The sequence below is a fragment of the Cetorhinus maximus genome, chromosome 11 (genome assembly GCF_964194155.1).
Source record: "Cetorhinus maximus chromosome 11, sCetMax3.hap1.1, whole genome shotgun sequence".
Classification (NCBI taxonomy): Eukaryota; Metazoa; Chordata; class Chondrichthyes; order Lamniformes; family Cetorhinidae; genus Cetorhinus; species Cetorhinus maximus.
Window position 1 is genome coordinate 25,437,422 of NC_135889.1, and position 25,194 is coordinate 25,462,615.

The window sequence follows — 25,194 nt, forward strand, 5'->3', positions numbered from 1 at the left end:
CCTGCCACTGCATGTGCATTCTGTGCTGTCTTGCGCCCCCCCCCCACCTTGCCCCAACCGTAGTGCAGCTCTTGCACCGGTATTGCACTGTCAACCAGCCGTGATAAAGCGACATGTCAGTGCCCTCGCCTGAATGCGCAGTGCCTCTTCCTTAAAGTCGAACAGTCAACCCTCACGAGCACTGAGCAATATTAATGTGTACTCACCTCCGAGTTCCCCTCGAAACTCAGCTCGCCAGGTGTGCACCTTTTAAGTGCTGTTGTGAATCGTGTCATTCTGAAGTCACGCCGACATAGGAGGTAAATCCGACGCTGGAGAGATGATTCCGGCGGGCAGGCAAGATGAGATGCAAAGCATTGAAATTACACTCCTGACATTTGATGGTGGGGAAGGCCATTGATGGGCCGAGCAGATGATGGCTAGCTGGTTTAACGACAACTTGAAACCGATGTTTGGCCTTCCCACCATATTATCCCGCCCGCCGCCAACAGGGGGCGGAAAATTCTGGCCTAGGTGTTTATTCCTGAGAGTTTAGAAGAATGAGAGGTGATTTAATTGAAACAGAAAATTTTAAAGGTCTTGGAAGGGTAGATACTGAGGGGCATGTTTTCCCTGGCTGTAAAGTCTAGAGCAGAGTTTCAGAATAAGGCTTAGTCATTTAGGATGAAGTGAGGAGAAATTTCTTCACTCAAAGGGTGATGAATTTTTGGGATTCCCCACCCCAGAGAGATGCTGATGCTTAGTTGTTAAATATATTCAAGATAATATTGAAAAATCTATCGATCTCTCAGGGACACAGAAGGAAAAAACTAAATGAAAACAGAAAGTGCTGGAAAAACTCAGCAGGTCTGACAGCATCTGTGGATAGAGAAACGGAGTTAACGTTTCAAGTCCATATGACCCTTCTTCAGAGTAAAACTTGGGAAATGTCTGGTACTGGTCCAGACTGGTGGTGCATACCTTAAAATGTAACTGCAGTTTGGACCAGTACTAGTTTTTCCTTCAGGGCAATCAAGGAATATACGAACAGTGTGGAAAGATGCAGGGAGTTAGAAGATCAGCTATGATCTTATTGAATAGAGGAGTAGGCTTAAGGTGCAGAATAGCCTGCTCCTGCTTCTATTTCTTTTGTTCCTGGAGATGGTGCAGAGTTGATTCAGCAGAATGGCACCAGAGACACGGAACTTCAGTTGTGGTGGGATTAGATGAGTTGTAAATTTTCACAAAAACTGCTTACTTCCACTTGTGTAACTTAGCCTGACACTTGCTGTGCCTCAGGTGATCCGCTGCTGAAATCCTCATCGATGCCTTTATAATCTCTAGCCTCGACCATTCCAATACGCTCCTGCCTGGCCCCTCACGTTCTACCCTCTGTAAACCTGATGTCAGCTAAAACTCTGCTTCCTGTGTCCAAACTTGCATCAGGTCCCATTCATGTGTTCACTGAGCAACACTGGTTCCTGATTTTAAAATCAACATCCCTTGATTTTAAAATGCTCATCTTTGTTTTCAAATCCCTCCATGGCCTCAACTTCTCCCTATCTCTGTAATTCCCTCCAGCCAACAACCATTCCAAGATATTTGCGCTCCTCCAATTCTGGCCTTTTTAGCAATTTTAATCGTCATTAGTGGCTGTGCCTAAAACTACCAGGGATCTAAGTTCCAGTATTCCCTCCCCTAAACCTCTCTGCCTCGCTACCTCTCTTTTCTGTTTTATGATGCTCCTTAAACCTATCACTTTGGCTAAGTAATTGGTTATTGCTCTAATATGTGTCTCACTGTCGAATTTAATTTGATAATGCTCTTGTGATGCACTTTGGGGGATGTTTTACAAGTTAAAAGTACCATACAAATATAAGTTGTTATTGTTAAAGCAGAGAGGATTAAGGAATAATCAATAGAGTTGTTCAAAATCACGAAGGAGTAAATAAGGAGAAACTGCTTCCAGTCTTGGGAGGGTCAGTAGCCAGAGGACACAGATTTAAATTAATTAGCAAAAGAACCAGAGAGGAGATGAGAAGAATTTTTTTCTGTAGAAATTTATGATCTAAAATGTATTGTCTGAAAGATGGTGGAAGCAGATTCAATAGTAACTTTCAAGAGGGAATTGGATAAATATTTGAAAAGGAGAAATATGCAGAGAACTGGGGTTGGGACAAATTTGATAGGTGTTTCAAAGCACTGACCCAGGCGAAACTGGCTGAATGGCCTCATTCTGGGCTGTAAGATTCTACAATTCAATAGGAAATAACAGAATGTCTGATCACATTTTGTAAATAGTCCTTGAATGGGCAAATTGTCCCCTGTCATTGGGGTATAAATGTTGTAAAATCATTGATCAAGGAGGAAAAGAAGGGTAAACCAAGTAACTATAGACAGTTGGTCTAATGTCAATTATGGGAAAATTCTTAAAATCCATAATTCAAGATTAAATTAGTGAGCATTTAAAAATGCACGGCAGAACAAATGGGAGTAAGTATGGGTTGGTTCAATGCAAGTGATGCTAGACAAACTAAATAGGGTTTTATGAATAAATTATTGTACTGGCAAATGCTGTGTATGGATTTTCAAAAACTCAATAAAGGTGGTTTATAAGAAGCACAAAAATTGAGGCACATGGTATGGGAGGGAATGTAGCAGCATAGAGAGCATGTTCATCTCGGATAGGAGGGAAGACGATGATAGCCCCGCCAGGAGCCAGTGTTGTACCTTTTTGGTCCATGATATTATCTTCTGCTCAGAGAATGTGTTGTAACTTTCAGCAAAGAACATGCGCAGTTGTTTCTGGATGAAAGAGATGGTTATCTGAGCAATGGGTAAGCCAGCTGCATTAGCCAGGACATCAGCTACTCGGCCCGAACCCTCCACTATTACACAGGGTGTCCCATTGTCCATCGCACTGTGTATTGTCTGCAAGAGAAAAATCACCATCATAAAACAATAAAGCACAGGAGATTCATAGAACGAGTGGGTGGTCATTTGACACAAACTTATTAACCCCTCGTTTAGTGCACATAACAGATTCATGGAACAACACGCTAAAAGGAAAAGTACTAAACAGAAAAAATTCTCATTAGATAACATGGAATAAGGGTAGGTTAGGTTCCTGACCTGGCTGTTCCTCCTGTCAGACACAGGGGCAAAGAAGTTTTGGCCTCTTCCTCAGCCCCAGCAACATGTTGTTGGCTGGCGGCAACACAGACGCAGAGAGAGTGAGGAGTGAGCGCTAGGCCCAGAGTTCAAGGTCACTACTGGGCCTGAAGTTTCAGCATCCTTACTGGCTGTTAGCAGTCGCAGTCCCAGGAAGGCTGCAAACTCAGCTCCAGTCGGAGAAGCCTGGAGGAGCTGCAGGCAAACAGCCTGAACATAGGGCAGGAACAGAAAGGTCTCTCTGTTATCATTGTTGTGTGTCTTAGATGAGGTTGTCCTTGGTCAGGATTGATAGAAATTTCTAGAGGCAAGGCTGTCAGTAAACTTTACCTTTTATTGGACATTTTATTAACTATGTACAGGATAATGCTTAGCACAACGGTTCACAATGAACTCTCAGCAAACTCTGTTGTCATGTGATCTTACATCACCGATGATGTAGGCTGTCTTATGATCCTTGGCCAGACCCCAGGACATGAGGGGAGATCTGGTTAGGGACCAATAGCGTTTCATTTAAAGTACATAAAGTTTGAGATTCAAGATGCTTACTAAGTGAATAAAGCCACAAGCTTCCACTGGTTTTGAACAAACAAAAATAAACTTTACTATACAAGTTCAGAAAGATAAAACAATATACACTATCTATCTTATGCTCTAACATTCAGGATGAGCATGAGGTATATGTGAATTAACAGGAAAACTGTGGTTGGACAACCACAGTACATAATAGATGACACAATCAACCAAAACAGATTCCAGGGATTGCTCAACAACCCTCCCAGACGTTTGTCACATTGAGAGCTAACCAATCTCACTGAAACTTTGTCTTTCACACAAGGGTTTCCAATCTTTACCTTTGAAGATGTTGCCTTGGAATTCCCTCCAAATGTCGCTCCCATTCAGACGGCTTCAACAATGACTCGCTTCATAAGGTTTCAATCTTATCTTCTGAGATTCCTTTTCCCTGCATCTCCGAGCACACTCAAGCTTTACCCTTGAAGCACAATTTCAGATCTTCAGGCATGCCTAGCAGAACACCACTGTTCCAAAGGGGTACCTTTGCCCCAACAGCATCTCAGCACGGAATCACCAACCTTTGGCTGCCTTCTCGGATCTTCAGGGCTCCTCTCGTGCTCACTGTGCTTAAAGTCTGTTCCCTGCAGCTCTTCCTTGAATTTGGACCCTCTTATTCTTCTCCTTTCTTTACCTTCATTTAACAAGACCTATTCCTGTACCATCTTCATCCCATACCTGTGACTACCTTTTGAGACATCTCCCTGTCCCCATCCGTTTCCCTCCCGTGTCCTGCACCTGGGACACCTACAAGATGAGAAACTCCATATCAGGTCATCTGACCTACCTTTTCGCACCATTTTGCTTCTTTTCTTCCACGTAGGTGCACAGGGCTGGTGCTCGGCCTGAAGAACGAAAAACCACCAAACTGCATACATGCGGCCATTTCACAACTGGGTTTCCTGACCTCCAAACTTGAGTTTTTAAAAAACTGTCTACTTACTGTGTACAAATTGATTTCTGCTGTTCCTACATTACATCAGTGACTATACTACACAAACTATTTCATTAGCTTTAAAGAGCTTTGGAGCATCCTGAAGTTGTGAAAGGCACAATGATAAACGTAAGTCTTTCTCCTTTGTTACTTACATTCAGAGTTCCAGGTCCTCCTTCAAGGACAACACAGACAATTGGGATTTCGATTCCAACATCTACAAAACAAGCATTGGTCAGAACTTGTCACCAATAAAGCATAGGGAGCTTAGGATTTATGATAAAATGCATTAGACCATCTCTCCCATGGGTCATGATTTCTCAAAATACATGTTTGGTGAGTAAGACTCCCTGCCCAATAGTATTCCTAAATCTGACCTTTCATTCTTGACCCTCACTCTTCCCTTCCAGACTGGCAAAACATAATATGTCCACCAAATACATCAACCAATGATTACAGCTCTCAGTCTGAATTAACCTACAGGGAACACGTCAGAAGTTTGATGCTTTAGTTAATGTCCTTGTTTTTGTGATTTTACCTCATCTCCTCTCTTGAATGTTACACTGCATCCTCCCCACCTTACCAAATTATAGCCACTCTTCATGCGAGTTTAGGTAAATAGCTTTAGCTATTTGATTCTGGAAAGCTTCACAGCTGAACCCTTTCTTTTTCCTCACCTAAAATCCAAACCATCAAACAGTCTTAGGACAAGTATAACATGGGTTAGGTGCAGAGTAAAGTTCCCTCTATACTGTTCCATCAAACACACCAAGGGCAGATACAGCTCAGCTTTAGAAACAGAATAATGCTCCCTCTACACGATCTCATTAATAACTCCCAAGACAGGTGTAGTACGGATACAGAGGCCTGAATTTTCCATACTATCTCAATAAACACTTCCAATGCAGGTACAGCATGGATCAGGTTTTAGTTCATGGTCCAAAGATGTAGGACTATGGTGCCCAACAGCCCCTTCAATGCATGGGAGTTCTACCTCCCACTCCCTTAACTGCAGCTCCAGATAAACAAGCTCCTACCTTCAGCCCCCATTCTCTGCTTTGAGATGTACTTTTCCAGATGGGTCCTCAAGGAAATCTCCACACCGTATTGTCCATGGGTCCCATCATCCACCAGGATAAAATGGGTATGGTTGTAGTCCAAGCATGATAGGCTGCCCTGATTTGCCTCATCCATGTAATAATCCACAGGAAAAATTCCCTGTTCCATGAAAGTGAAATATGTTTAATTACAGACAGCAGTTAGTGGTGTGATATTACATCACGGTTGCCTCTAACTCCTTGTTGTAACAGATTGCTGAGGGCCTAGTTCCTCTCTTGCTGCTGCCCAGTGCAAGATGCCAGACAGGCGCAATATAAATGAAGAGCTCCAGGCTAGTCAAGGTCACAGATTGTCCAACCTTCATGCTCATAATAGATGCATAACCTCACCTCCCAATTCAAATCCAGCACTGGTGCCCCCTTGAGCTACTTTTTTGGGGACCATCTTTGAGTTTTTAAAATTCTTTCATGGGATGTCTGCATCACTGTCAAGATCAGCATTTGATGCCCATCCCTAATTGTCCTTGAGAAGGTGGTGGTGATCCACCATCTTGGCAGTCTATCCAACATCTATAACAGTTTGATACAACTGAGTAGCTTGCTAGGGTATTTCAGAGGGCAGCTAAGAGTCAAAGTCACATGTAGGCAAGGTCAGGTAAGGACAGTAGATTTCCTTCCCTGAAGGGGCATTAGTGAACCAGACAGGTTTTTATGATAGTTTCATGAAATTAGCTTTCAATTTATTACATTTAAATTCCACCTGCAGACATTTGAATCCATGTCCCCAGAGCATTAGACTGGGCCTTTAGGTTACTAGTCCAGTGACATTCCCACTACGTCACTGTCTCCCCCATGTGAAGAAAATTGTTCAGAAACAACAATGTCCCAAATATCCCACACTTAACAGGTCATTCCCTTGTATAACTCACCTCTCCCCCAGTTAGGTTCTCTCGGTTGTGCACTATACCCCAGCTGGCAATACCAATTGCAACAATCTGCTTTCCCTTGCACCCACTGGTCATTTTACAGTGTCGCACCGCCTCTCCAACATGCTTCATCACACCAGCAAAGGAGCCTCCTGTGATAATCCACGCACCTGGGAGGAAAACATGGGGTTAAGTGTCATAGGTCACATAATTCCACCATGAAGCAGTCACACGATCAGAGTACACTCATATGGTCAGAACCCATGCATTTGATTAAAACAATGTCATATGGTCAAAACACTGCAGTCACATGATCAAGACACATGATTGTAGAGATGTATTTACAGCAAGCAGCAGGACATTTAGCCCTTTGTACTTGGTTTATGCCAAGTATTTCTGAACCACACAAGCTTCCTTCCACCCTACTTCATCCCACTCTATCGACATATCCTATTTTTTCTCCCTCATGTAGTTTCTACTTTTATAATCAAACCATGCATGGCCCAAACATGGCAGTTAGGGCAGGATTGACAAACTTGTTCCAACAGTTGAAGCAGATAAAAGAGACCAGCAAAGCAAATAGAATATCTTGGCAAAATCATTATTCAGTAAACAGTTTCTCTTTGTATGTCAAAATGGTTCACATACAATACAATCAGGAGAACTCTCAACGCTTATTTAAAAAGAGCAAGAGATGGAGCAATTTAAATAGAAAAGGAGAGAGAAGCGTTTTAATGAGAGTGAAACACCTTAATTAGAATGGACAAGTGGCAGTAAACCTCATGAAAAAAGCTGGAAGAATGCAGTGTTAATCAGCGTCATGGTCAAAGACTTTAAGCTGTTTGATTTTTACTTTATCTAATGTTCTCAACTTCAGCTTAGTACTTAAGTAAATAAATAATCATAGTAACCAGTTTGGAATCATCTACTAAATATAATCTAGACCTCAAGTGATTCTATTAGTTCTAAAACAAATTACTTCTAACTAATTGTGGGGGTTGGTGGTAAAGGGGAGGAATGCGACAAAACACTGAAAGACATTAATAAATTTATACAATGGGTGCATAATTGGAAAATGAATTTCAGTATCGGTAAGTGTGAGGTGACCATAAGACAGGACACCATAAGACAGACACCAAGGGAATGTTCAAAGGGTGAATAGTAGAGTTTAGCATGTATTATGGAAGTGCTGTTGGATAAAGTTATTATGGAATTTTTTTTGTCATATCTTGTATTTTAGGATTTTGACAAAAAGGACACTGTGATAGTCTATTGCAGAGGAATGGAAAAGTAGGGAATTATGGAGAAACAGTGACATGGAGATGAGATTTTAGCGGAACTGGCATCTAATTAGCCACTCACGGACAGCTGTCCAGGATTGAAGGGGTCAGATGCCTCCTTTCTTGCTCCTCCCCTTCCTCTTCCCCCTCTTTTTCCTCCTTCTCCTCCTTTTCCTTATCCTGAGGTCCTCATCAAAGGCCTGGTAGTAAGGGCTGCACCCTCATGAAAGCCATTTTTGGGGTATGCAGCAGACTGCTAAGAATTCGGAGAGAAACTCCAGTGAGGGCTGCCCCTAGCTACCCAAACAGAGAACCACTGGGCTGGACTTAACACTTCTGCGCTGATGGGTTTAAAGGCAAGGGATACTCATTAAATCCAGAGGGTGGCTTACCCACCTCCTACCCACCCAGCCATGGCCCCACCACAATTATATCAGTGGCAGGGGTGGTGTCGGGCAGTCGCCTGCAAGTGGGACAATTGAGGTCCGTCAGTGGTGATTAATGCCCACTTAAGAGCCTTATCCTCCTGTTGCTGGCATAACCAGCAGTGGGAGAGGTCCACACCAAGTACCCATCCGAGCAGATTTCCCTACGCAGGCTGGTGGTGGACGAGGGAGGAGGGGGCCCCTTAACCGGCCCCCTAGAGCCATCGGAGGGACCACCAAGGTGTTGCCTCCTACCAGGTTGTCCTCCCACCATGGCCTCTCAAACCCAGGCCCCCACCAACCTCATTCGCTCCCCTCTGGGGCTTGCCAGTTCAACATCTGGTGAGATCACCCAAATACTAATGCTCCAACACCATATCCCTCTCTCCCAAAGCACTGGAGAGCTGCCAGCCTCTGATTGTCCTAACCCAGAAAGGCGGAAATCCTGCCTCCCAACTGACCATTAAATTGTTGCGGGGCTACTGGTGACCCTGTCAGCAGGCTACCCCCTCACCTCCAAAACGTTTAGTTGGGAGGGTGGGATTTTCACCAGTAGAATGCTTTGTGCCTGATTGCATACCAACCGGATGTTACGGGTGTGCTTCCCCTTTCATCTCCACATTAATATGTGACATCCGCAGAGCCACATGCAAGCAGTAAATGGCTCCCTGCATCACTAGGAATGCTGCTATCCTGCAAGAGCCATGTGCCCATTCATCCTGCTTCTCTCTCTGGTTATTGAGAAACCTATCAAATCCTCTCTCCTGGCATACAAGGCTTGCAATTATAGCCCCTATTAGTGATAGCCGGCTTTTGACTGACAGGTCTTCAAACTCCACTGAATTCCTGGGTAAAGTCCAGTACCACTCCTTCTGACTCTCACCTCCACAGAACCCCACAACAACACAGAATACAGAACTTCCACTAAATTTGCAGCAGCAAATGGAAGTCAAAAGCATCTCTCCAGAAAGTCTCATTCAGATCCCTTTAAATAGTGAGAGTTGGGAAGCCCCCAGGCAGGCGAATGCAGATTCAGCTAAGAGTGTTTAACAAAGAGCATGAACAACACCTGTGAGGTCCAAAATGGCAGAACGGGCAACAAATCAATGTTAGTCACTGAGTAATGTCATGATCTACCCACTCTAGGGACTTCCTGTACATGCAGAACAGTCTTTATGAGTATGGCTTGCCGATGTATCTCTGGACGTGCCGTTAGAGGTGGACAGCCTGGGGGAGCATCCTGTTTTTGGAGAGTGGCAAGACAGTCAGACAAAGCAGAAATAGATGGTGGTGACTTTGGAGGTGAGCATCCACAGTGCTGTTAGCAGGATGTGGGGGCAAAGCAGGAAGCCTATCTGATACAAGAACAGAATTACCTGGAAAAACTCAGCAGGTCTGGCAGCATCGGGGGAGAAGAAAAAAGTTGACGTTTTGAGTCCTCATGACCCTTCAACAGAACTGAGTAAAGTTAGGAGAGGGATGAAATATAAGCTGGTTTAAGGTGGGTGAGGGGGGGAGAAGTGGGGGTGGGGGGGGTGGTAGTAGGGACAAGCAAGCAGTGATAGGAGCAGATAATCAAAAGATGTCACAGACAAAAGGATCAAAGAGGTGTTGAAGGTGGTGATATTATATAAACGAATGTGCTAATTAAGAATGGATGGCAGGACACACAAGGTACAGGTCTAATGGGGGTGGGGTGGAAAGACTGACAGGGCATAAAAGGTATAGATTTAAAAATAATGGAAATAGGTGGGAAAAGAAAAATCTATATAAATTATTGGAAAAAACTAAAGGAAGGGGGAAGAAATGGAAAGGGGGTGGGGATGGAGGAGGGAGTTCAAGATCTAAAGTTGTTGAATTCAATATTCAGTCCGGAAGGCCGTAAAGTGCCTAATTGGAAGATGAGGTGCTGTTCCTCCAGTTTGCGTTGGGCTTCACTGGAACAATGCAGCAAGCCAAGGACAGACATGTGGGCAAGAGAGCAGGGTGGAGTGTTAAAATGGCAAGCGACAGGGAGGTTTGGGTCTTTCTTGCGGACAGACCGCAGGTGTTCTGCAAAGCGGTCGCCCAGTTTGCGTTTGGTCTCTCCAATGTAGAGGAGACCGTATTGGGAGCAACGAATGCAGTAGACTAAGTTAGGGGAAATGCAAGTGAAATGCTGCTTCACTTGAAAGGAGTGTTTGGGCCCTTCGACGGTGAGGAGAGAGGAAGTGAAGGGGAAGGTGTTGCATCTTTTGCGTTTGCATGGGGAGGTACCGTAGGTGGGGGTTGAGGAGTAGGGGGTGATGGAGGAGTGGACCAGGGTGTCCCGGAGGGAACGACCCCTATGGAATGCCGCCGGGGGGGGTGAAGGGAAGATGTGATGCCTATCTGTTGACTGCACGCGAGTGCAATGCTGCACCCAGATGACAGGCCTCCAGCCTGGAGTTACCAGTAGACCTATGAGCAGAGCAGCCTGAGGGCACATAGCGCCCAGGAACAGTGAAGATATGTATGTCCAGGTGCGCTCCTGAGCAATGAGCAATGCTCATACCACAAGCACTTGTGGAGGTGGTGACATTGGAGCCATAGGCATCACATGAGTGAGCTCATTTTTGACTTTGCAGGGAAAAAAAAGCACACAACACACTGTACGATGAAGGGCATCCTGAACATGGGAGTTGATTCACTTGATTAGCACCCCATCCACCACTGATGTGAAGAGGCAGCAGTGTCTACATCTACAAGATGCATTGCAGCAACTCACCAAGGCTCCTTAGACAACACCTTCCAATACCACCTAGAAGGACAAGGGCAACAGACATATGCAAACACCGCCACCTGCAAGTTCCCCTCCAAGCAACACATTGGAAATATATCACCGTTCCTTCACTGTCACTGGGTCAAAATCCTGGAACTTGCTCCCTAACAGCAGTGTGGGTGTACCTATACCACATGGACTGCAGAGGTTCAAGAAAGTAGCTCACCACCACCTTCTCAAGGGCAATTAAGGAAATGCTGGCCTAGCCAGTAATGCCTGCATCCCGTGAAAGAGTTTTAAAAAAGCGCTTCATGGATGCCCAGTTTTGAGTTGCTAGATCTGTTAGAAATCTATCCCATTTGGCACGGTGCTAGTGCCACACAACACGATGGAGGGTATCCTGAATGTGAAGAAGAGACTCTGTCTCTATAAGGGCTGTGCAGCGGTCAGTCCTACCAATACTGTCATGGACAGATGCATCTGCAGCATGTAGATTGGTGTGGATGAAGTCAAGTAGGTTTTTCCCTCTTATTCAGTCCCTCACCACCTGCCAAAGACCCAGTCTAGCTGTTATGTCTTTTAGGACTCGGCCAGCTCAGTCTGTAGTGGTACTACTGAGCCAGTCTTGCTGATGGACATTGAAGTCCTTCACCCAGAGTACATTCTGTTCCCTTGCCACCCTCAGTGCTTCCTCCAAGTAGTGTTCAACATGAAGGAGCACTGATTCATCAGCTGAGGTGGAGGGGAAGCAGGTGGCAATCAGCAGGAAGTTCCCTTGCCCATGTTTGATTTGATGCCATGAGACTTCATGGGGTCTAGTCAATGTTGAGGACTCCAGGGCAGCTGCCTTCCAGCTGAATACTAGTGTGCCGCCCCACTGCTAGTGAGTCTATCCAGGACATACCCAGTGGTGAAGGTGCCTGGGACATTGCCTGTAAGGTGTGATTCTGTGAGTATGATTCTGTCAGGCTATTACTTGATTAGTCTTTGGACAGCTCTCCCAATTTTGGCACAAGTCCCCAGATGTTAGCAAGGAGGACTTTTCAGGGTTAACAGGACTGCATGTGCCATTGTCATTTTCGGTGCATTAGTCGATACCGGATGGTCTGTCCAGTTTCATTCCTTTTAGACTTCATAGCGGTTTGATACAACTGAATGTCTTACTAGCCCATTTTGGAGGGCAGTTAAAAGTTGCAGTGGAGCCACATGTAGGCAAGACTGGGTAAGGACGGCAGATTTCATTCCTGAAAGGACATTAGCAAACCAGATGGGTTTTTACAACAATCAACAATGGTTTCATGGTCACCATTAGATTTTTAATTCCAGATGCTTATTGAATTCAAATTTCACCATCTGCTGTGGTGGGATTTGAGCCTGGGCCCCCAGAACATTACCCTGGGTGTCTGGATTACTAGTCCAATGATAATACCACTATGCCATCGCCTCTGCTTGAGGCCATGCCAGGAGCAGCACCTAAAAATAAGATGCTAACCTGGTGAAGTTATAACATAGGACTACTTATGTGCCAAACAGCATAAACAGCAAGTGATAGACAGAGCTAAGCGATCCCACAACCAACGGATCAGATTAAGCAGTGCAGTCCTGTCACACCAGTGGTGGACAATTAAACAATTCACGGGAGGTGGCTCCACAAATATCCCCATCTTCAATGATGGGGGAGCCCAGCACATCAGTGCAAAAGGTAAGACTGAAGCATTTGTTTTATCCGCTTGCCGCAATGGTGACTTTTTATGCCGCATCGTCCTATTAATTATGCATTCCTTGGAAACATACCGATTCCATGGCGGGCAAGATCTCATTCACCCGCCATGCCATCACTTCGCCACTTCATCACACTGGGCGCCATATTTAAAGTGCATCCATGCGCACACCTCTCAGTGCTTCCACCCTACAACTGCTGCACATAAGACATGGTCCCGATAGGCAAGAAGACTGCAGCCCCCCAAGTTCAATGATGCATCCCTCGAGTGCCTTTTGGACGCGATGGTGGCCTACTGTGACGCCCTCTACCCCTGCTCTGGCCGCAGGTTGAGCAACAACATCAGCTTTAGAGTAGCCTCGGGATCACAATGTGGTGAGCACTCGCACTTTCTGATCCACAGCAGGTGGCGGCAGGGACTTCCTAGGTGTCCAGCACTCAGATTACTGCTGGAGGCCAGAAATTTGCTGACTCCGAGTCAGATGACAAGCCTTTGGACTCAGTCATACCTCAGTTGCTGGAGCTGCAAAGGCAAGCTCGGGAACATCAGGAAGGGATATCTGCTGCACTCCTCAGATTGTAAGGCACAATAGAGGAGACCGCCCGTCTTCAGGCTGAGGTGATAGCACCGGCATGCCAACGCACCAAGGTCAACACTGGTAAGACGGAGACCTTGGTCCAGGACGTTGCTCCTGCACTGCTGCGTGGGCAGAACTCCATCGCCGATGCCATAGTTGGCCTCCAACAGTGTGTACATGAAAGGAGTGCTGGGCAGCCTGATCTCACTCCAGCTACCCCTTCTTCTCAAGGAGTCAGCCTTGTGCACCCATAGGGAGGAGAATCAACGTGTGCTGGCCATCCACCCAGGTGACTCCAGGAGTATCCGGCCCATTCAAATCCCCTCTTCCTGTGACCCCAGCGGTTCCAGCTCCATAGGCCAATGAGGGTGCTACTGCCACGCAGTAGGCCCCCAAAAGGAAGCTGGGGCCTTCCAGAGGATGACCACCAAGGTCATCACAGACAGGGCGTAGCAGTCAGCAGGCTGCCTCCACCTCCGCTGCGGATGTCTGTGGAGCACTAAGACTCAGGGTTAAGAAGGTTAAGAAGATGTAACTCCTTTGAGTCAAAACAATTAAACTAAATTAACAAAATCAGGGACAAAGTAAAAGCAGCCCCTTAAAGGGAAACTGCAAAAACAAAATACAAAATTTAAAAGGAAACTTACCAACATCAAATCAAAATGTGATTAAAGGGGTCTATAAAGCACCCCAATCCCTGCGGTGCCCACCCAGCACAGAAGGTGTCGGCAGACACTGCGTGCTCCCTCTCCAGGGACACCTGGCCACGAACATAACTGCGGAAGAGAGGCAGACAGTCGGGTTGGATTACCCACTTGATCGCCCGCTGCCTGGACCTGTTAATGGCCAACTTGGCCAGGCCCAGGAGCAGGTTCACAAGGAGGTCCTCCTCCCTCCCGGCCCCCCTCTGCACCGGGTGCCCATGGATCAGAAGCGCAGGACTGAAGTGCAAACAAAACAACAGTAAAATGTTTTTCAATAGACTAAAAAGGGGGTGCAGCCTACAACAATTTACGTATATACTGTCCACGGACTCCATAAGGCTGCAAAAGACGCAATCCGTGAACCTACGCAACCTACGGTTGTATGGGACTGCTGCATGCAACACTCTCTATCCCAGGTCCCCCATGGAAAGTGGGATATAGCCATAGAGAGGCCCCCCACTGGGGACCTTCGCCACTGGACGGCATGTCTGGGCAGTGGGCGAGGGCAAGGAAGTGAAGGGTGTGCAGCAGCAGCCCATACAGGAAACCCCTCCGCACCTTGCTAAAGGGCATGGAGGCCATTTCTGTGACGTGACTCAGGTTGCAGGGCACTGGCTCCCGAGGGAGGGTTCGGGGCTTGGGGCCAATGTGGACTTCTGCCCAAACAGGGGAATGCTTGGACGGAAGACCACAGCCCACCTGTGCCACCTCAAGACCCAGAATGATGTTGGGACCGAGCACGGCCGTCCTAAGGCCTTGAATGGCATTGGCCACAAGCTGGATGTCTATGGACGCGCGATGCACCAACTCCTGTGGAATCATCCAGCCCACTCCTCCACCACCCAGGACGTCCCCAATCCTGGTCACCCAGCAGCCACAACCCTCCTCTCTGCCAGCCACTGAAAAGGGCAGAGGGGCGGATTCCTAAGCAGTGGCTCTCTGACAACAGCCGCTATTCTTGACAGCGGAGAGCTGCGTCGCAAGGCGACCATGTTCCAGACTTTGATCAGGTCCTGGTAAAAGACGGGCAACACCTACAAGGAGCCACGAAGGCCCCTCCGGTCTACAACCAGGAGCTGCACGTCATAATTCAGGCCGTGCACCTAGTGGAAGAAATACGTCGCCAGGGCACACCATCTCGGAGGGGGCTCGACGTAAAGGTATCGCTGCAGGGTCTGAAGACGGAAAGTCACCACCTGGGCGTGTAGGCATACCAGCGCTTGACCATCCTCCCTAAGCAGGAGACTCAGAGCCTCAGTAGCAACCCAGTGCAGCCTTTTGTCCCGGAAGAAGTCAACAAGCATTCCCTGGACTTTTGTGACCAGCCAAAGGAACGCAGGACACGAACGCCTTGGAACCGTAAAGGCAGTCAAGCCTGCACACTCTGATTCCAAGTGACACAAAAGTGTGGATGGTGATGTCGCCAGACGTCCACCAAGTTGAAGGACCCGACGAGTTCCCTCAAATTATCACATCTAGCGAGCAGTGCTGGGCACCGTGATGGTCCCTGGCCCTGAGGTGAAATTCCCCCCCAAGGACGATGTACTTTCCTGCGTCGATGGAGCCGAGATGAGTGGACACTTCCTCAAAGAAGCTCGCTTGCTGCTGCGTGCCCAGGGGAGTGTACACATTCACAAAGTGAAACATCATGACTCCTAGGCACACAGTAAGGTGCAGCAACCGGCCTGGCATCAGTTCCTTGACCCCCAAGACCTCCGGTTGAAAATGTAGGGCCAACAAGATAGCCACCCCGCCAGAATTGGAGGCTAGGTGACTCATGTAGAACCCCCCTCGCCACTCCAGGAGCCACGTAGCTTTGTCTCCCGGAACGTTATGGGTTTCCTGCAGGAAGAACACCGCATACTGCCTGTCCCTGAGGACCGAGAAGTTCTGGAACCTGCGCTGTGTGTCCCTGCTGCCGTTGACGTTGACGCTAGCTGTGGTAGTCTTCATTGTCAGAAGTATGCGCTACCATCACCGTGCCTAGAGTAAGAAGGAGAGGACTATTTTAATCCTTCCTCTCCTTCATGAGCCCAGCGAGAAATATGTGGACCCTCCTCCTAGTGTTCCAGCCCAGCCCAGGGGCCTTGAGGGTCTCACGGGTGGACCAGAACTAAAGAGGAAAAGAATGCCACTAGTCCAGGGCCGACTGGATCCTGTCTCGGCAACCGCGATTCCTCGCTAAAAAATCCTGGAGTTCCTGTAAAGGGATGAGGGGAGAATCGGTGGGGGCCACCTCACCTGACTCTAAGTCGTCTCCAATGCTCACCACCGAAACCTCATCCTCCTCCAGGTCGTTGCCTCCAGCTTCCAACCCCTCTCGCATATTGAGTACAGGGGCTGGTTCAGAGCTGCCAGTCGGCTCCACCTCGATCCCACTCCCAGGATCAAGGGCAGAGGGGTCCTCTCTGGCCTCCTTGTGGGCCAAAGGGCAGTGATGGCTCAGAGCCCCTGCTCCCCACCCAGGCTCCAGGTCGCCCAGCAAGCCTGGATAAAGCTCCGGACTTAGCATGGAGGCACCCGGCACTGAAGGTTGGGAAGGAACCTGGAGGCCTTCATCACCACCACTGGCCAATGACTTGGTTGTCGGGGCCATTAAGGGACTGCCGCAGTCCCCTGGCAGGCCAGATGGCATCTTGGGGGTACAAGGTGGGTGGGGTGGGGCACCACAACAAGGGTCCTGCTCAGGGGACTGCAGCAAGGGAACGGGGGTCCTAGAGGACAGAGCGAGAAGATGCCACCACCACTTCACTGGGGAAAGGGGCACGTCCAACCACGCAAGTCGCGAGGTCCTCCCCCTCCAAGGGGTGGCGTCTCTTCTGGGGTAGGCTGGAGGCTGGGGAGACCTCCATCTGTGAAGCCCCTGCAGCCTCGTCCAGCCCCCTCAGACGTTCCGCCCTCTAGGGTTTGGACAGGTCCACCCTCTTTAATAGAACCACCGGCTCGGGGTAGCGTGCCCCACTGCCACAGGACGATGCCAGGCCCAGCACCTGGTGCTGATGCACACACAGGCCCGGGAGTTCGCATGTTCACAGTGCAGGGGCCGAATGATTTTTGTTCCCCCAAGCCAGTGTCTTCAGAAGTTTGGAGATCAGGGTGGGTTTGACGAATTCAGGGGCTTTGCGGGGGGTGGGGCTGCCTCTACATGGTGGGTCTTCTTCTGGCATGGGGTCTCTCCCCTCTCCCCCCCAACCTCACCAGCAGCCGAGGTGGCTGTGGCTGCCGGCGGCAGCTCCCCTTGCGGGGAAGGAGATGGAGCTGTGGTGGGGGGAGGAGCAGCAGTGCCAGCCGTGGCTGCCTGAGTGACATTGTCAGCCTTAGAGGCAGGGCAGTTCTTTCGGATGTACCCCACCTCATTGCAGGCATGGCAACGCACGCTGTCCATCAACCAAAAGACGCGGTAGGCAGGCGAACAAAGAGCTGGCGCCAGAAGGAGTACATGTGGCAGAGACTGGGCTCCCCGAGGCCGAGCGGGATTGGCACCACCCCGGACCTGACCTCCCCGAGTTGGTGAAGGTGGGGGAGGAGGAGCTCACCAGGAACAAAAGGCAGGATGTTGGATAAGACAAGCCTCTCCCCGGTAGCCTCAAGAGGATCCATCGTTAGATAGGTCCCACCAACGGTGAGCCCCTTGGCCAAGTGCACCGCCCGCTCAGACCTCAGGAAGAACACCGCCTTCTCATACATGCGCGAGGCTGCAACAATGGCTGAGGGGCCAAATACCCCAGCCAAAGCCTTCACGCATGTTTCTACAGACATATCGGGTGATTGTAGCCTTTTACCCCATGGTCCTGGTCAGGAGGCGGAATGGGGACAGGGCCGCGGGAGCAGCGGAGGCCACAGAAGCAGTCACTGCCACATAGGTTTTCTTGGCTGGCCCAGCCACTGGGGATAGCATCGCCTCTACAGCCACCGGCCTGGCCACCGGTGACCCAACGGCAGCCATTGGGGGATGAGCCACACCCACCCTGAGCTCTGTCGGTGGTAGCAACAGCATTTATAAAAGGGGGAGAGGGGAAAAAGAAGGATTGACCTCTCCCTCCTAATGGTGCAGAAAGATGGAAGGGGAGGAGAAAGAGAGGGAAAATGGGACAGGGACGCACAGAAGTGGAAAGGATAACAAGTGCAGGATGGGTGGGTGTCACTGGGTGGAGTGGAGCCGGGTGGTGGGGGCCTAACGGTTCTTCCTGTGGGCTGGGTGGCAATGCCTTCATCGGGCAGCCGGTACTGCCTGGCACACAGAAGTCAGGTCCGTCCCTGTTCACCAGGCAGAACCTGCTACCTGGACTTGGACATGAGCAGGGTAAGGGGGGTTGGGGGGGCAAGATGTTAAATGGACACATGCATGCACCCCTTCACCCCATGTCCCTTGAGCATCCTTCTTCCTCCCCCCACAAGGCAACATGGTTTTCACAGCCCCCACCAAACAAAAGTCCAGACATCCACCACTGATGTAATGAAAAAAGTCCTTTCCTCTTGGCCTCCCTGTCTTGTAGATCTCATCTCTCTCTCTCTCCTCCAATTTTTCAAGCCTCGGGCCTTGCAGGCTCCAGGCCTCTGCAGCCCCGGCAACAACATCAGCAGTTGGCTTCTAGTGTCCCTTGGGCAGCAGCAAAACCAGAGCAGCTTGTAAAAGTCCAGAGGAGTATGTTGTAAAAAGCAATAGTAGCAGCAGGGTGTACCTCTCCCAGTAGCAGGGTGTACCTCGCCCAGTAGCAGCAGGGTGTACCTCTCCCAGTAGCAGGGTGTACCTCGCCCAGTAGCAGCAGGGTGTACCTCTCCCAGTAGCAGCAGGGTGTACCTCCCCCAGTAGCAGGGTGTACCTCGCCCAGTAGCAGGGTGTACCTCTCCCAGTAGCAGGGTGTACCTCGCCCAGTAGCAGGGTGTACCTCTCCCAGTAGCAGCAGAGTGTACCTCTCCCAGTGGCAGCAGGGTGTACCTCCCCCAGTAGCAGGGTGTACCTCGCCCAGTAGCAGGGTGTACCTCCCCCAGTAGCAGGGTGTACCTCGCCCAGTAGCAGGGTGTACCTCTCCCAGTGGCAGCAGGGTGTACCTCCCCCAGTAGCAGGGTGTACCTCGCCCAGTAGCAGGGTGTACCTCTCCCAGTAGCAGGGTGTACCTCGCCCAGTAGCAGCAGGGTGTACCTCGCCCAGTAGCAGCAGGGTGTACCTCTCCCAGTAGCAGCAGGGTGTACCTCTCCCAGTAGCAGCAAGGTGTACCTCGCCCAGTAGCAGCAGGGTGTACCTCGCCCAGTAGCAGCAGGGTGTACCTCGCCCAGTAGCAGCAGGGTGTACCTCGCCCAGTAGCAGGGTGTACCTCGCCCAGTAGCAGCAGGGTGTACCTCGCCCAGTAGCAGGGTGTACCTCGCCCAGTAGCAGCAGGGTGTACCTCGCCCAGTAGCAGCAGGGTGTACCTCTCCCAGTAGCAGGGTGTACCTCGCCCAGTAGCAGCAGGGTGTACCTCGCCCAGTAGCAGCAGGGTGTACCTCGCCCAGTAGCAGCAGGGTGTACATCGCCCAGTAGCAGGGTGTACCTCGCCCAGTAGCAGCAGGGTGTACCTCGCCCAGTAGCAGCAGGGTGTACCTCTCCCAGTAGCAGCAGGGTGTACCTCGCCCAGTAGCAGCAGGGTGTACCTCACCCAGTAGCAGCAGGGTGTACCTCGCCCAGTAGCAGCAGCCACAGCCACAGCCAGCACACTGCACACTGCAACAGCTCCCACTCAGGCAGGAACAAGCTGCACCTGAGCCCAACCAGGAAGCACAGCCTGGGCATGGGCATTAATCACTTGTACAAAATGTTCTCCATTGTCAATAAACTGCCAAGAATATCTCCCTGTCCATGGCTCCTTGTTCTGATGAGCAGTGTTCGTGTCACTCAGATGTGAAATCTTTCTGCACAAGATGCAGGTGTCTCAGTCCGAGGCCTCTTCCCTGTGCTTCGTTGCAGCCTTCAGACCAAAGTGATGGTCCGGCCTCACATTCCCTGGACATTATAATGGTGCCAGCACCTCGATGGTGCTTGTCACTGCTGCCAGAATGACCTGAGCAGGCAGCACAGAGTTCCATCATTCTCTCTGTGTGCTCTCAGCACCTTTAAGGTGGGACTGACCACCCCCCTCCTCATCTTTTCAGCATCTGTGACCAGTGACGCTGTGTTCCTGAAGGGGACAAGTGCTGAAGGCGGACAAACGATCAGATGCTTTTAAAATTTCATGGCTGCGTCTCTATGATATAACACTGATCACAGAGGACAAGTGAGCTGCCCTTGGCCAGACAGGAGTGAGACATTCTCAGAGGCTATGCGAAGATCTATGGATGGCATGACATCATCATTCTCCTGCAATCGAGCAACTATTAGGGCCTCCACTGCATCTCTATGACAGGAGCATTCTCACATGTGCTGCCATAAGGCAGACTGGAGTCAAATGCTCATAGGTGCAGTGTGAGGATCTGTGGTGTCTCCTCACTGCATGTCATCAACATCCTCCACAAATTTTTGTTTATGTTTCAGATTTCCAGCATCCGCAGTATTTTGCTTTTATCCTCCACAAATTTAGCAGCTATGAAGGCCTCTCGAGCGCACCTGCCTCATTTGGCCAGTGCAAGGGCCTCATTGCCGTCACTGTCGCCTTCGAAGACCTCCTCACCCTCATCACCGTTGACGTCCTCCTCATCAGAGGAGACCTCCAGCTCCTGCATCTCCCCCTCAACCAGCTATCCTCCATGTTGCAGTGTCAGGTTGTGAAGGGCGCAGTAGACGATGATGATGCATCACCCCCTCTGTGAACTATATCGCAGGGCTCCACCAGACCAGTCCATGCACCGAAACCTCATTTTCAGCATCCTGATGGTTTGCTCCACCAAGTTGCGTGTTGCAGCATGAGCCTCATTATACCTTCGCTCTGCTGCAGTCTGAGGCCGCCACATGGGTGTCATCAACCACATCCTCTGTAGGTAGCCCTTGTCCCCTAGGACCCAACCCTGCAGCCACCGTGGGCCCTAGAAGACATCAAGGATCTGTGGCTGACTGAGAATGTAGGATTCATGGGCACTCCCTGGAAACCGTGCACTGATCCGTGGTCGCACTCCAGCTGCACATTCAACCTTTGCGGTTGATATAGTTGACTCCTTGTTGCGATGGAGATTTGAGCAGTCGATGGCACCCTGCACCTGTGGGAAACCCGAGATCTGGGCAAATCCAATTGTTTTTGCATCCTGGTTCACTTGGTCCCAGGTGAAATGCACAAAGTTGTGTGCTCTCATGGAGATGGCATCCATGACCTCATAGATGCATCTGTGGGTGGAGGTGTGTGAAATCTCACAGAGGTCACCTGTGGAGCCCTGAAAGGAGCCACTGGCATAGAAATTAAGTGCCGCGGTCACTTTTACAGCCACTGGCAGTGGATGCCCTCCATGTCCCCGAGGTGCTAAATGCTGCAGTAACTGGCAGATGTGACCGACCGGTTCCCTTGACATGCACAGTTTTCAGCGACACTGGTTCTTGGTCATCTGCAGGAATGAAAGGCAGCATCTATAGACCCTGGGTCTAGCGAGGTGCCGACCAACAATGGCTCACTGTGGCTCTTCAGTGGCGGGTGCAGGAGCCCTAGTCTGAGAGTGCTGCTTCTCGCTCTGCGCAGCCAGGTGCCTCCTTTGCGCTGTTCTCCGCCGTCTCTGCTCTCTGTACACCACAAGGCATACAGCTAATTCACCAGGCTCCATACGTCCTGATGTACTCCTCCTGCAGGATGAAAGTGAGAGACGTGTCGGTTAGTTTGGGTATACTAAGAGCTTATCTTGGTTAAGTGTGAAGGCCCCTTAACGTAGCCCAGAGAGTGCTGGCCACCTCCTCCCCATTCCACCTGACCGATTGACGGCAGCCCATTGGACTGCATGCTGTGCTCTCAGCTCAGGCATTCTTATCCATACTGCAAGGCTGCACTATTAGCTTGAACCATGGGGGACACTGGTCCAAACCAGGATGATGACACTGCAAGGGGCTGTGAGTACCACCACCAGTGAGTGCTTGATGGCCAGCTTCAGCATGGAGATTATACAATGTGCCCAGTCCTCCAACTGTTCTGCAGCCCACTAAAATGCTCATTAGTTTGCAGTCTGTGCCCAAGGTGTGAAAAGCTCTGGAGCACTTGATGGCACTTGCACGCTTCTGCATTGCTTGAGTGGGCAGATAAGCTAGAGACCCGACTCCATGCATGTCAATGTGGCTACGTCTGAACTGTCTCAGCTGCAGAGGAATGGTCACTTTATACAAGGTTTCTCTAGTGCATGGCCGCTTCCCTCCAGCCGCCAACCCCCCACCCCACATGTGCTCCAGCACTACCTTCAACCCCAGAGCAGCCCTTGCCCACACCCCAAGTCATCTAAACCGCAGGGCAGCCCTTGCCCCCACACCCCCAACAAGCCTCAACCTTGAAGTCCAACAGGCGACCTGGGTGAGCGCTGCACAACGTTACTGTGTACTCACCTCCAAGTTCCCCTCAAAGCGCAGCCTGCCAAGTGTATGCCTTATATATAGTGTTGTGAAATACATCGGTGTGCAATCATGCCAACATGGGCGGATGATCCAGCGTCAGTGGATGTTTCCTGATAATGATATGCAGATGTATCACAATGAGGTTCCCAACGTCCAATGGCGGGAAACGCGGCCCACCGTCGATAGGCTTAGGGGACAATCACAAACTTGTTTCACAACGTTGTGAAATCAATTTTTGGCCCTCTCGCCATATTGTCCGCTTATGCCGCCAAGCATGCCCGACACTAGGGGGCATGGACGATTCCGCCTATTGGGTGGGATTTTCCATCCCCGCCCACTGCCGTGATTGTCCGGTCCCGCCAAAAGTCAATGGTGTTTTGGCTTGGCTGCCGAATATCCCACGGCGAATCCCGCCACGATGGGCCGGAAAATCCCAGCTGTCGAAAATAGGTTTCCACTTGTGCAGAGTCTAAAACTACAGACTAAAAAACTAAATTAGACACAAATAAATCCAATAAGGTATTTAAGAGAAGCTTCTTTACTCAGACAGTGGATAGAATATAAAACTCACTTACATAAAAAGTAGTTGAGGCGAATAGCATAAATGTATTTAAGGGGATGCTAGATGAGTACATGATGGAACAAGTGAAGCTGGAATTCAGTAGAGCGAATTCCTCTGCCATGCTGTGTTAACATTATTACAAATATGTATCTCTTTCTTGGGGCTTTTCCCTGCCTGGTTGATGCTCTGCAGCTACAAAGCTGAAAAAAGGAATCTTTTTATTAAGAGTTTTTATCTCACTGAGGAGGCTTCAGGTCAATCTACATACAACAACCTGCTCTAAAAATTCTGCTCACATTTTGACAGCTGTGGCAAATTGCAAGCAGCAGCTGAGTCAATCCACAACATTCTAAAACAATCAACAACATTCAAAATGAAACACCCCCAACGTACTTAAATAAAGTTAATTGCCCCATCTCCCAATGTTAACGGACTCTTTAAGAAAAATCCAGGATCTGGGTCCTGATCAATATCTTTGCCAAAAACTAATCAGCACTTTCTTGGACCATACCCTAATTGTGTACCAAGTTTCATTAAAACATGTCTATTAGCTTTTGAAATATATTGTTTACAGCAAACAGAATAACAGGAACAAAAGCATTACCTCAACCCACCTTCAGTGGCAGAGGCATTAAGAAACAGGTCAAATGAAGTAGAGTGTGAGAAGGCTTGTGTGACACATGAATAAGTTGAGCCAAATGTCCAGTTTCTGTGCTGTAAATTCTAGGTAATTCTATGTAACATTTAAAAATGCTGGTTCTGTCATACCTGTCGATTGAGCCACTTTAATTAGGCCTCTGCGGAACATGAATCTCAGGCTTGGCTTCAGATGAAAGTTCTTTGCCCCTCCAGTTACAGAAATGAGAAGATGTGGAGGATTTAGTCGCCAGTATTTGGTCATGAGATGGTACAGTGTCTTTGGAGCAGTGTCATTTGAGACTCGGACATACTAGAAATAACAGCCGAAAACAGAAGTCATTCATTATTAGGGTCACAAACTCTGATTGCTCATATTCCAGGAGGACTTATCAAATGGCCTGCCACCACCAGCTGATTTTCTGATTAGAAAGAGTGTTATAGCAAGCAGATGGTAAATGCCAAGCTGCTCAAACCCCAGAGGGAAACTTGAAGCAGCTGCCATAAAAATTTGCAATTTGTATTTATTTCAAGATGCGGGCTTTGAATTCAGTAAAAAGAAGGCCACTGAGGCTTAGAGGCTTTTACAAAACTAAATTAAACATTTAAATGTGTAGGCCTCTGTGTACACTCTGGACAGTCGAATTCAAAGTAAGTTTTTCCTCAGCTTTGGTTCCTTACAGACAGCAACTTAAGGCTTTTCACACTTGTGTTAGATCTTAACATGGCTGCCCTTACACACAGCCTTCTCTCCTTTATTCATATTTTCCCCTTTGAATGCAAATTCCCATTGTTTCACTATGTCTTTGGACATATGTCTATGTCTCTAATAATAAAAATCTGTCATAGTACCAGTTTTACCAGTAATCTTTGGGAAGAATAAACACGCTGGGCAGGGTTTTTCATTTGGTGTGCGGGTGCGTGCTTGACATGACCGAGTGTGAAATAAAACAAGTTGACATCAGCTGAGTGTGCCAACGTCAACAAGCACGCTTGCGATGGTTCGGTCGGTAGGCACGTGCCGGAACCAGCAGCATGCCTGTCGACAATTAAAAGGCCTATTAAGGCCAATAACTTAACAATCGTGCTGAATTTTTCACTGCCTGTTCAACCTAATGGTTGACAGGCAGGTGAAAAGGCCATGCGGCCCTTGCATTTTTAGGAAACCTCATCCATGGGCAGGATGAGGTTTCCTAAAGCAAATAAAATTTTTTTAAAATTTGCACTTCAATTAAAAACATGTCCCTGCTCATGTGACAGAGTCTGCCAGAGACAGATGCTGCCAGACCTGCTGAGTCTTCCCAGCACTTTCTATTTTTATTTCAGATCTCCAGCATCCATGTTATTTTGCTTTTATTTTAAGGTCAAAAGGAGATTTGATAAAGATTTTCAATTCATGAAATATTTTGATAGAGTA

General features: G+C 48.9%; 1 protein-coding gene across 3 annotated transcripts in view; it reads right to left on the reverse strand.

Moving 5' to 3' along the window:
• trpm2 (transient receptor potential cation channel, subfamily M, member 2) overlaps positions 1 to 25,194 on the reverse strand; it is a 327,556-nt gene that overhangs the window by 229,332 nt on the left and 73,030 nt on the right. For all 3 annotated transcript variants that reach the window (XM_078551683.1, XM_078551681.1, XM_078551682.1), the window contains exons 5-9: positions 23,910 to 24,090; positions 6,645 to 6,811; positions 5,695 to 5,875; positions 4,813 to 4,874; positions 2,710 to 2,910 (exon numbers count right to left, since the gene is read on the reverse strand). In XM_078551683.1, coding sequence (XP_078407809.1) covers positions 2,710 to 2,910; positions 4,813 to 4,874; positions 5,695 to 5,875; positions 6,645 to 6,811; positions 23,910 to 24,090 — 792 coding nt within the window. The remainder of the gene's footprint in view (positions 1 to 2,709; positions 2,911 to 4,812; positions 4,875 to 5,694; positions 5,876 to 6,644; positions 6,812 to 23,909; positions 24,091 to 25,194) is intronic.